The 13076-nt window shown below is 38.8% G+C and overlaps 1 protein-coding gene across 4 annotated transcripts in view; it reads left to right on the forward strand.

Annotated features, from left to right (window-relative positions):
• The first annotated feature begins 266 nt into the window (after window positions 1-266).
• The window catches only part of LOC145537090 (rho GTPase-activating protein 20-like), a 42048-nt gene continuing 29238 nt past the window's right edge, over window positions 267-13076 (forward strand). For 2 of the 4 annotated variants that reach the window (XR_014076247.1, XM_081567852.1), the window contains exons 1-5: window positions 267-809; window positions 1128-1242; window positions 2171-2293; window positions 10457-10541; window positions 11962-12039. Coding sequence is in view for 2 of the 4 variants with exons in the window: in XM_081567852.1 (XP_081423978.1) it covers window positions 1178-1242; window positions 2171-2293; window positions 10457-10541; window positions 11962-12039 (351 nt within the window). In the remaining 2 variants the exon portion in view is untranslated. Of the gene's footprint in view, window positions 810-1095; window positions 1243-2170; window positions 2294-10456; window positions 10542-11961; window positions 12040-13076 lie in introns of those variants that run through there. The other 2 variants (XR_014076241.1, XM_081567764.1) reach the window with 1 other exon arrangement.

Raw genomic sequence — 13076 nt, forward strand, 5'->3', positions numbered from 1 at the left:
AATGCAAATTAAATCCACAATGAGATGGCACTACACAGTTATCAGAATGCCTAAAGATGACACCACCAAATGCTTACATGGGGAAACTGAATCACTCATACAGTGCTGGGGAGAGCGTGAAATGGTACAGCCACTCTGGAAAACTATTTGACATTTTCTTTAAAAACAAAAGATACCATGGCTGTTGTTATTTGCTAGGTCGTGTCCAACTCTTTGTGACCTCATAGACTGTAGACCACCAGGCTCCTCTGTCCTTGGGATTCTCCAGGGAAGAATAGTGGAGTGGGTTGCCATGTCCTTCTCCAGAGGATCTTGCTCACCGAAGAATCAATCCCTCATCTGCATTTGCAGACAGGTTCTTTACCCCTGAGTGACCAGGGAAGACCTACAGCTACCACACAATCAGGCATTTACACTCCTAGGCCTTTAACCTAGAAAAATAGATACATTGACACCAAAAAAAGTGTACACAAATGTTTGCTGCAGCTTTACTTGTAACAGCCCAAAACTGAAGACAGCACAGGTGTTCCACAACATGGTTAAACAAACTGTGATACATCATTCTCATGGACTGCTACTAAGAGTTACAAAGAAATGAACTATTAATACCTGCAACAATCTAGATGAATCTCTAATTATGCTGAGCAGGGAGCAAAACTGGAGCAAATTCTAAAATGTTACATACTGTATGATCTCATTGATATAACATTCTTGAAATGGCAAAATTAAAGGAGAAAAATTAGTGGTTGCAGGATTAAAGAGGTGGCAGAAGTGGAGAGGAGTCTCTGTGGCTGTAAAGGATCATTGAGGTGATGGAAATGTGCTATATCTTGACAGTTTCAATGTTAATATCCTATTTATATTATATTGCAGTTTAGAGAGATACTACCATCACGGAAAACTGGGTAAAAGGTTATAGACTCTGTGTTATTTCCTGTAACTGCATGTGAATCTATAGTTATTTCAAAATAAAAATATTAATTTAAAAAATCAAAAGATAGAGGTAAAGTCAGGGAAACAAATATGGAAGCTTGTCAGCTATGGCGTGAGCCTCAGAACGTTGACATCATAATGGCCAGTGACCTGGACTACTACAGAATCCTCAGGTTTCATGGGTTTGTTCACAGTACTCTGCCAAGTGCTGTAGCTTTCAGTGCCAAGAATTGGAGAAAAAAGGATGTTCACGGCAATCAAAAAGCACTTTGAGCTTTTTGGTTGTCATTCAAGGTTTTACCACATCAGGTAATCCTTTAATATACTATTTTTTATCATCAAAACAAACTGGTGGTCACATGACGAATTTTATTTTGTTTCTTCTAAGACATATAAACTAATTTTTAACTTCAGCATGGGTTTCATGAAAAGCTACTGGTGTTCCTAAGATTCATACTGCAGAACACAAGTTAGCAGCTTTACATTCTCAGGGTGGGGCAGGGTGTAGGGAGAATTTTCTGCAGATCTATGAAAATATCTGCTCTATTTATCAAAGAGTCTTTATGTTCAGTACAATTTAGTTGTTTTGATCTGGCAGTTCTGTTAGACCCTAGTCACAGCTCAGTCAAGTAATAACTAGGCACTGCCTAGTATTCAGAAACATTTTTAATGTTTCCAGTATTATTTAGCTGGTCTAAGAGAATTTTTCCCAAAATCTGAATATTGATTTAGATATGATTGAAGTCAATTTTCCAGAATCCTCAGTTATCTAAAATTTTAGGCTAACATGAAACCAACTTGTAATTACTTCTTGGCAAATCTCCATATCTTTTTATCTATAATAGGTCACACATTATCCTATTTTGTGTGGTTATTGGGTTTTTACTGTTGTCTGTTTTTGCCTTCCTGTAATCTTCCCTACCTTTGGCCTTCTGGTTCTCCTCTTCCTAACAGTTCATGACCAGCTCCGCTTCTTCCTCTGTTTCCCTGCCTGTAAGAGTCCACGTACCCAAGGGCTTTGTCCTTGAAATTGTTGTCTGTCTACATCAACTCCCTGAGTGACCTCGTTTCTTTCGGTAACTCTCTATAGCTTGCTGATTCCTGGATTTGAGCTGTGAAGCCCTGTTTGGGAGACTGAGGCTTATTTTCAGAGTTGTGTCAACCTTGACATTTAACATGAACCCCATAGTATATCTGACCAGTGACTAGCTGTTCTGTGGTGTTTGATGTTTTTCAGGAGAAGCCCTTCTGTTGAGGTGGATGCCAACAGCAAGAATACTTCATCATCCGAGAGAGCTAATGGTACCCTGCTGATCCACAGCCCCGTAGAACTCAAAAGCGGCCAGAGGAAGCAGAAGAGGTACCTCTCCTTACTTAGTGATTTGTTGCTTGTGTCTAATACCAAATGTGTATATATTACATGCTTTCCTAATTACCATAAAATGGCATCTTTGTTAACCTTTAAGAAAATATGATAGGCAGGGTCTCTCTTGTCTGTGGCTTATAGACAGACAGATGATAAAAAATAAGAGGGGGGAATGAGAGATTGTGATCAGTGCTTGTGATACAAGGTAGATATCACGAGTATCACGATGGGGACCATGAAGAAGATGGGACCATATTAGAAAGGGGTTGTCCAGGAGGACCTCTCAAGATGGCAGCCTCTAAATTAGACCTGTGGGTGGAGAAGCAGCCGCCACTCCAAGCCAAGGCTGGGAGCAGCAGGCTTGACAGGGTGCAGCTGGGCCCCTTGGATGGGGGTAGTTCTGAGAAGGCCAATGTGACTGGAGAGAGTGAGGGGCATGACATTAGATATAATACTGTAGTCAGGGGTCCAGTCACACAGGGTCTCCACAGGCCATAGTAAGGGGTTAAAATACTATGCTGAAAGGTGTTTAACTAGGATAGTAACCATACCTGGCATATACTTTTTAGCAAAGCTTTCTGGCTATTGGTAGATGATAGATTTTGGAGTAAGCAAGAGTGGAAGCAGGGAGACTAGTTAGGGAGGCAACAGTCCTGTGAACGGTAGCAAGGACTCCAGCCTGGGGTTGGCAGTAAAAACAAAAGATTCAGCCACACAGATGTGGAATATATGTTGGAGACAGAACCAACGGGGTGCACTTTCCTCTCAACCCTCAACATAGATGCAACTAAGACCATAGACTTGGTGGCTTAACAAAAGAAATGTATTTTCTTACAGTTCTGGAGGCTGGAAATCTGAGATCAGGTACCAGTATGGTGAGGCTCTAGTGAGAGCTCTCTTCCTGCCTTGTAGATGGTTGTCTTCTCATTGTGTGCTTACAAGGCATTTCCTCAGTGCCAATAAGCCCACCAATCCTACTGGATTTGAATCTTACCCTTTATGACCTCATTAGCCTTCATGACATTCCCCAAAGCTCTATCTCCAAATATAGTCATATTTGCAGTGAGGGCATCACTATATTAATGACTTTAGCAGGCAGTGGGGGAGACACAATTCCCCTGCTGCAGTAACTACAGTACTGAGTACTTGTACAAGACTTCACTACAATTTTTAGAAAAAGACCTAGAAGATCATTCCTACAGTAACATTTAGATATATTCATGATCATTATTAATATAAAAAAATTTGTTTTCAGAAAGAAACTAAAAAGAAATCATCTCCTGTGATAACAAACATATTTCTTCCCTGTCATGCCTCATTCTTAGATGGAATATTGTATCCTCCCTTGAATCAATCTCTTCAAATTAATAATCTGAATTTAGCACCTAGTTTTGCCTCTTAGCCATAAGAAGAGGTGGGAGCACTGAAGTTCCCTATTACCTCAGCTCACCTTCAGACTTCAGCTGAAAACTCACTCATCTTGAAGGTGACGCTATAGAAATTAACACAAATGGAATAAATAGTTTACTAACTTCTCCCTATGTATTTGATCAGAATAAGTAAATTTTAGTTTCTAAGTAATAATAAGGGGGATTTAAATATTTATTTCTTCACAAAGAAATTATATTTCTCCAGTTGTGGGATGTTAATATGCAGTGAAAATTATTTTGAGATTTTTTTTGGTCCTTTTTTTCCCATACTACAAACATTAGAAACTTCTGTTTTCAAGAATTAATCTCACATGAATTCTTCAACATCATTTCGATATTCATTAGAATGCTAATAGCTATCTTTCAAATAAAATTATTACTTTTATTTTTTATAACAAGATCTACTTTATAAATATTAAGGTGTTAATACTAGCAGAGGCCTGTGAAGAATTAACAAATAGGAAGGGACTATACATAGCCAACACCATTTTTAGACATCACTATCCTCACATTTAGTTGTTACAGAATACAGAAACAATAAAAAATGAATGTTATTTAGATCAAAAGATGATGATTACTATTAACTTATCAGTGAAATGGCAGATACTTACACAATATACTACAACCTCTATTCCCAAGCATCTAAGGGAACAGTCGTGTGTTAGAATAGGGGAAGTCTGCCTAGAATCCCATAAACTCCACAAGCCACTGGGGCTTACCCTCCAGTATAAAGGCTGAGATAGAGGAAAGGAATAAGGGCAAAGGTGAACAGAGTTTTGTCAAGAGAACACAATGGTCATAGCAAACACCCTCTTCCAGCAAAACAAGAAGAGACTCTACACATGGACATCACCAAATGGTCAATACTGTAATCAGACTGATTATATTCTTTACAGCTAAAGATGGAGAAGCTCTGTACAGTTAGCAAAAACAAGACATGGAGCAGACTGTGGCTCAGATCATGAGCTCCTTATTGCAAAATAAAGGCTTAAATTGAAGAAAGTAGGGAAAACCACTAGGTCATTCAGGTATGACCTAAATCAAATCCCTTGTGATTATACAGTGGAAGTGACAAACAGATTCAAAGGATTAGATCTGGTAGAGCACCTAAAGAACTATGGAGGGAAGTTTATAACACTGTACAGGAGACTGTGACCAAAACCATTCTGGAGAAAAACACATGCAAGTAGGCAAGGTGGTTGTCTGAGGAGGTTTTACAAATAGCTGAGAAAAGAAGAGAAGTGAAAAGCAAAGGAGAAAGGGAAAGATACACCCATCTGAATGCAGAGTTCCAGAGAATAGCAGGGAGAGATAACAAGGCCTCCTTCAATGAACAATGTAAAGTGACAGGGGAAAACAATAAAATGGGGAAGACTAACAAATCTCTTCAAGAAAATTGGAGATATCAAGGGAACATTTCATGCAAAGATGGGCACAATAAAGGACAAAAATGGTATGGACCTAACAGAAGCTGAAAATATTAAGAGTTGGCAAGAATACACAGAACAACTATACAAAAAAAGGTCTTAAAGACCCAGATAACCACAATGTTGTAGTCACTCACCTAGACCCAGAATTTCTGGAGCTTGAAGCTGAGTGGGCCTTAGGAAGCATTACTACAAAGAAAGATAGTGGTGGTGATGGGATTCCAGCTGAGCTATCTAAAATCTGAAAACAGAGTGCTGTTAAAGTGCTGTGTTTAATATGTCAGCAAATCTGGAAACCTCAGCAGTGGCCATAGGACTGGAAAAAGTCAGTTTTCATTCCAATTCCAAAGAAGGGCAATGTCAAAAAATATTCAAGCTACCATACAACTGCTCTCATTTCACATGTTAGTAAGGTTAGGCTTAACCTAGGCTTAACCTAGGCTTCATCAGTATGTGAACGTAGAACTTCCAAATTTACAATCTGGGTTTAGAAAAGGCAGAAGAACCAGAGGTCAAATTTCCAACATTCGTTGGATCATAAAGAAAGCAAGGGAATTCCAGAAAGATAGCTACTTCTGCTTCATTGACTACACTAAGGCCTTTGACTGTGTGGATCACAAAAAACTGTGGGGAGTTCTTCAAGAGATGGGAATACCAGACCACCTTACCTGCCTCCTGAGAAACCTGTATGCAGGTCAAGAAGAAAAAGTTAGAACCAGATATGGAACAACAGATTCAAAATTGGGTAAAGGAGTATGACAAAGCTGTATATTGTCACCCTGCTTATTAAACTTATATGAAGAGCACATCATGCAAAATGCCAGACTAGATGAATCAAGCTGAAATCAAGATTGCCAGGAGAAATAGCAACAACCTCAGATATGCAGATGATACCACTCTAATGGCAGAAAGCAAAAAGGAACTAAAGAACCTCTTGATGACAGTGAAAAGAAGAGAGTGAAAAAGTTGGCTTAAAACTCAACATTCAAAGAACTAATATCATGGCATCTGGTCCCATTACTTCATGGCAAATAGATGAGGGAAAAGTGGAAGTAGTGAAAGATGTGGCTCCCAAATCACTGAAGACAGTGACTGCAGCCATGAAATTAAAAGACACTTTGCTCTTTGGAAAAAAAATATGACAAACTTAGATAGCACATTAAAAAGCAGAGACATTACTCTGCCAACAAAGGTCTACATAGTCAAAGCTATGGTTTTTCCAGTAGTTATGTATGGATGTGAAAGTTGGACCATAAAGAAGGTGAAGCACCAGAGAATTGATGCTTTTGAATTGTGGTGCTGGAGAAGACTCTTGAGAGTCCCGTGGACAGCAAAGAGATCAAACCAGTCAATCCAAAAGGAAATCAACCTGGAATATTCATTGGAAGGATTGATGCTGAAACTGAAGCTCCAATTCTTTGGCCACCTGATGTGAAGAGTAAACTCACTGGAAATGACCCTGATGCAGAAAAAGATTGAGGGCAGGAGGAGAAGGGGGCAGCAGAGTTAGAGATGGTTATACAGCCTCACTATCTCAATGGACATGAATCTGAGCAAACTCCCGGAGATAGTGAAGGTCAGGGGAGCCTGGCATTCTGCAGTTCATGGGGTTGCAAACAGTCTGACATAACTTAGCAACTGAAAAACAACAACAACGAGGAAAGGAGAGGGGTGTGGGAACCCGTAGTAAGGGATACACACAAAAAATTTAAAATGTAGTCCTCCTCTTCCTTCTCATCCTTCAGTCAGCTTACATTAGATTCATTCTAACTTATGAGAAAATCTCATTCAGTCATGACTATGTGTGAAGAAATACAATGAGACCCTAGGAGAATCCACTGGAGTAAAAAGTTTTGTTGTTTTAAACATTTCCAAGCTGGCATCTAGCTTTGTTGGTATAATGTCATGAGATTTATGATGTCAGTCTGCAAATTAAAGAACAATTCCGTCAGAAAGCCTGATGGTTCCTGGAGAAGTGTTGAGGCTGAGGATAGGAAAGAGGAGAAGGGAACCTCAGGGAAGTTGAGGTCAACACCCATGGAGGCCAAGTGGGTAGGAACACAGGCTCATGATTTAGCCTCATGATTTAGGCTCATGATTTAGGTTGTCTGAGTTCAAACCCTGTTTCTGTTGCTTTGGGCAATTTACTTAACCTCTCTGTGAGTTTCCTCACCTGTAAAATGGAGCTGCTAAAGACTACCTGGTGTAGTTGACAATTAAATGAAAAAAAAAATGTTTATAAAATACTTCGAACACTGCTCACTATATGGTAAGTACTCCGCATTACTGCAGAATGGAAACTATGCTTTAGGTCTTTGGATAACTCCTTGGTTTGGTTTCAAGGTAGTGAATAATCTTGGCACTTCATTTCACTAAGAAGAGAATTATTGAAATGCCTTTTCCCAGGTCAGTGTATTTGGAAGTTTCCACACAGTACCTTGGGTGTCAATACACTTAGACATTTATATCAGAAAAAAAAAATCTATAAAATCCAGCAGATAGGCATCTATCTTTCCCATCAAGTGAAAGTCACTCAGTCGTGTCGGACTCTTTGCGACCCCATGGAGTATACATTCCATGGAATTCTCCAGGCCAGAATACTGGAGTGGGTACCCTTTCCCTTCTCCAGGCGATCTTCCCAACTCAGGAATTGAACGAGGGTGTGCTGCATTGCAGGCGGATTCTTTACCACCTGTCAGGGAAGCCCTCTTTCCCATTGGGCATAAATTTTTAATTTGAAAATGCTTTTAGAGTTACTATATAGCAAAATAATTTTATCCGATAATTGTGTTTCATAAAATCTTCAAATACACAGGCACAGGGTAAAAATGTTAAAATCAAATGTAGAAAAAACCCACCTTGTATCACAAAGCAGGTTTCCATCATATTTATATTCATGCTGCTGCTGCTGCTGCTGCTGCTAAGTCGCTTCAGTCGTGTCCGACTCTGTACGACCCCATAGACGGCAGCCCACCAGGCTCTGCTGTCCCTAGGATTCTCCAGGCAAGAATACTGGAGTGGGTTGCCATTTCCTTCTCCAGTGCATGAAAGGGAAAAGTGAAAGTGAAGTCGCTCAGTCGTGTCTGACTCTTAGCGACCCCATGGACTATAGCCTACCAGGCTCCTCCATCCATGGGATTTTCCAGGCAAGAGTACTGGAGTGGGGTGCCATTGCCTTCTCTGATTTATATTCATAGTGCCCACTGAATCGAGACTATCCTTCAAGTGGGCTTCTTGCAAAATTATTTTCATTTTATAAATCCCATTGAAGAGTTGGAGCTTTAACTGTTCCCTGAACCAGAGGAATCAAAGGCATTTCTGCACATGAGGTATCTCTAATCTCATTCTACATTTAGTGTGTCTACATGTGGTTCTGAATTGTAGAACGTTCCAGAGCTGTGTGCCCAAGTTACATAGGGCTTGTAGCTATCTAAATCTCGGGCCTGCCAAGAGTTAAATTTATGAATTAACCAAGAGATATGGTGGTTTCCATGTTAGAAGTCAAAAGAGAATCAGCAGAAACTGTCAGAAAGCAGTTTCATTGGTGACCTTCTGACTCCCCAGAGATAAATGGGAAAGATGTCTATCAGCTATATAGAAGACATCCTGGCCACTGATCTGAGGTTGACTGACTGACTGATTGATTGATTGAGTTTTGAGTTGGGGTTCAGTTTGTATGCTAACAATTTTTCAGTTTTAGCTTTAAGAGGAAATGTTATGAACAAAATTTTAAGAAAGGAAATTTAAAATAACCCATCCTAGAAAATAAAAAATCTTTTTATAAAAATTAAAGTTGAAAATGTATTTTTTTTTAATTAGTTTATTTTCTATTTTTTAACTTTACAATACTGTATTTGTTTTGCCATACATTGACATGAATCCACTATGGGTGTACATGTGTTCCCCTTCCAGAACCCCCCTCCCACCTTCCTCCCCATCCCATCCCTCCGGGTCATCCCGGTGCACCAGCCCTGAGCACCCTGTATCATGCATCGAACCTGGACTGGCGATTCGTTTCACATATGATAATTTACATGCTTCAATGCCATTCTCCCATATCATCTCGCCTTTAATATCACAGTTCTTCTGAATGAAAGGAAAAATGTCAGTCCTTCACTCAAAGGTATTTTGACAACAGTATACATATTTTAAATCTTTAATCCATGATAGAAGAATGTGAATCTCTTCAAGGTAGTGCCCCCAAACTTTGTCCTTCTCCTTGGTAGGAATTGTTAGACTCCCCTCAAATAACTTCTTTAGATTTATCCTGACTGCTACTGCAAATAGTGTTCTCTCATTTACATGTATGCTCTGCTTAGTTTTAAGGAAGTTCTGTGTGTCACTGTCATCTTTTCCTTCTCTCCATCCTAATGGTTGGAACTAACATTATTCTCAAAACATATGTTAAATTTCTATAAGTGTAGATTACTTACTCTAATGAAAGATTCTCAGGCAAATGCTACTTCCTATCCTTGAACCCAGGAAGGCCCTCGGCCCTCCAATCTAGGCAAGAAAACTTTGAGGATTGGATCTGCTGCCCAAATCTCACATAACAAAGGCGACCTGTTATTTTATGGGTCAGATCTTACTTTCCTGAAAATATTTTTGCATATTTTCTTCCAATCCCTAATTTGATTTTACTCAGTTTATCTCTCCATGCTTTTAAGAATAATAACAAGGGCTTCCCTGATGGCTCAGTGGTAAAGAATCCGCCTGCCAGTGCAGGAGACACAGGTTTGATCCCTGATACAGGAAGATCCCCCATGCCACAGAGCAGCTAAGCCTGTGCACCACAATTAACTGAGCCTATGCTCCAGACCCCAGGAACCAAACCGCAGCTACTGAAGCCCGTGTGCCCACAACAAGAGAAGCCACTGCAAGGAGAAGCTCGTGAACTGCAGCTAGAGCATGGCCCCCACTGGTTGCAACTAGAGACGAACCTCCACAGCAACAAAGACCCAGCACAGCCAAAAATTTAAAAAATAAAAAATTAACATTAAAAAAGAATAATAACAAATAAGGGACTTCCCTGGTGGTCCAGTGCAGGGGCCTGGGTTCAATACCTGTTCAGGGAACTAGACAGATCCCACACGCCACAAACAAGAGTCTGCATGCCACAAGTAAAGATCCTGCGTGCCACAACTGAGAGCCGGTGCAGCCAAATTAATTGAGTAAATCCATTTTTTAAAGAAAATAATAACAGTATTTAAAATATTAGCAACATGAATTGATTTGAAAATAAGCTAATAGCTAAAGCTAATTTGTCTACCCTACTCTGGGTTATTATTGAATTTTATTAGGTACATCAATCTAGCCAAAGAGAAGGATCAGCCAAAAAGTGTTCCCCTCAAAATCTTCACGGAGGACATCAAAAATGGTGCCTGTGTAAGTATTTTTAAGATCAAAAATTAAATTCCAAGTTCTCAACTTTAGCAAAATGAAACTGATAAGAGATATACAGAAGAGATAGAGATAGAGATGGGGTGGGTAGGAGCGAGAACAAAAGAGAGGAGAAAGAGAGAGGGGGGATAATTTAGAAAGCACTATGTGGGAACACATATTTTACAGTAAAAAGATGAGTGTCTTTGCATATATAAAAAGCGAATCTTAAGACAATATGATGCAAGAGGGATCCACAATAGTTACAGTGCTTAATTAAGCACAGGAAAAAAAATATTGCCTGTTAAGTGTCCATAATATTTCTCTGGATCTTTTTAATAACAATTATAGTGGATCACTGTAATAAAATGATTTTCACAAGCAGGTATTTCCTACTGGAAATAAACTTTTTTATTTTTTAATGGCTGCTGCTTGCATACATTGTGGTTTGGATTGTTTCCACTGTTTGTTTTTTTTTTTCTGTGATGTTTTTATTTGGAATAATTGTAAACTTATAAGAAAAGTTACAAAAATAGTACAAAGAAGACACTGTATACCATTTACTTAGATTCACCTATTTATGAACATTTTGTTCCATTTGTTTGATCATTTATTTGTCTCCTCTCTCTCTTACTCTCTCTCTCTATATATTTGTGTGTATGTGTGTGTGTGTGTCTAGCTATTTTTGAGGGTCATACGTACACCATGTCCTTTTCTCCTTAAATAATTAGTTATGTCCTAAGAATAAGGATGTTCTCTCATATAACCATCACACAGCTATGACATTTAGTAAATTACCATATGTGTAATACTTTAATCAACCATTTACTTTTCCATTTTGTTAGCTGATCTCAATAATGCCCCTTTCCAGCACAGGATTAAGAGGAAGGTAATGCTAAATGCAGAAAACTTTCGAAAGGTCTTTCATTCTGAGGAATGTCCGGATAGAACTGAGCCAAAAGGGATGATACTTTGAAAGGATCAGCGTATCTCTACCTCATTTTGTTTATGCTACTGGGGGGAAAAAATCATACCATTAGCCCCAATTATTTGCATGTAATTTGATTTCTGAAAGTGTACTGCAGTAGCCTAGACATCCGTGATGAAAAGATATTCTGGATATTTTTTTATGATACTTTGTTCTACTGTAGTTTACAGTAACTCTAGATGACATAAAACAATATTTGAAGGTAGAAAAAGGAAGTCATTTAAGACAGTTATTTCCTGGCCAAGAGCAAAACCAGGCAAAATCCCAATCTGTTCCTGAACACCAGATAAACGCAATGCTGGCAAGAGATGCAACTAGAGGGTTCTCTTGCAGCAAAGCACACTTGCCTTTAGAATATAGATAATAATTTAACAATAATTATTTACTCACTTGTTTAAAAATGTTTAATTTATAGCAGATTTTCTCGCTTTTTTGCAGTCTGTTACTGTAACAGTGACAAATTCAGACACAGTGAATGATGTTATCAACAAGTCACTTTCAAAGCTAGGAATAACTGTAAGTTACCTGCAAGTTATTTTTAGTTAAAAAACCAACTTTGATTTTTGAGATTTGTGTGATTATGTGTATGTCTGTGTTTGTATATAATGTATCTATCATCATAAGACAGCTGATTATTTCAGATAAATAAGTCATATGTTGTCTCCTTAAATGTAGAAGTTGAAGGCAGCCAAACTATATTAATAACCTATGTGTATGTTAGTCAGTTAGTCATGTCCAACTCTTTGAGACTCCATGGACTGTAGCCCACCAGGCTCCTTTGTCTATGGAATTCTCCAGGCAAGAATACTGAAGTGGGTTGCCGTTCCCTTCTTCGAGGATCTTCCCAACCCAGGGATCAAACCTGGGTCTACCACATTGAAGGCTGATTCTTTACTGTCTGAGCCGCCAAGGAAGCCCCTTAATAATCTATACAGATGTGTTATTTGTGTATTCCCATTTTGAATTTTGTGTGAAGTCATAGCATAATTAAATCAGGCTATAATTTTACAGTTTTAATGAAAAAATGTATTTTTATTATATATGTCATATACATAGACAAGAAAATATTTATGATTCTAAATATTTCCTCTTCTATTGGATTATTCTGCTTGTATCTTCTTTCCTGATTCCTCCTGTCCCATCTCCATTTACCTCGATTGCACCTGAGGACTCAATCTCAGTATGAGAAAATCCTAAATGATATGTTTTGTTGTAAATTTGACATAAAGACCACCTGGCAAGAAGCTACATCCCCTGATGCAGGTCCTAGAATGCAATGGCTAATGCCTCTTGTGAACTGATGTAGAAGACAAGTTCTGAATAAGACCATGGGTCTAGGGGCATTTGTGTACACATCTCTTTCATCTCATTTTGTTTTCAAGTGTCTGCTCCTTTATGTTTTGATAGGACTGTTATGGCTTGTTAAAAATTTTTTAGTGAAAGAGATGGCTATGTTTGAGGATGAGGGCTCAGAAGCGAAAAGAGGAGTGGAACATTCAGATGGACAGAACTGAAGAAAGCACTTGTAAAGCATAGATCCTTATATAAAATTA

Source organism: Giraffa tippelskirchi, chromosome 1, assembly GCF_054371585.1.
Source record: "Giraffa tippelskirchi isolate mGirTip1 chromosome 1, T2T-mGirTip1v1.2.pri, whole genome shotgun sequence".
NCBI classification, from domain to species: Eukaryota; Metazoa; Chordata; class Mammalia; order Artiodactyla; family Giraffidae; genus Giraffa; species Giraffa tippelskirchi.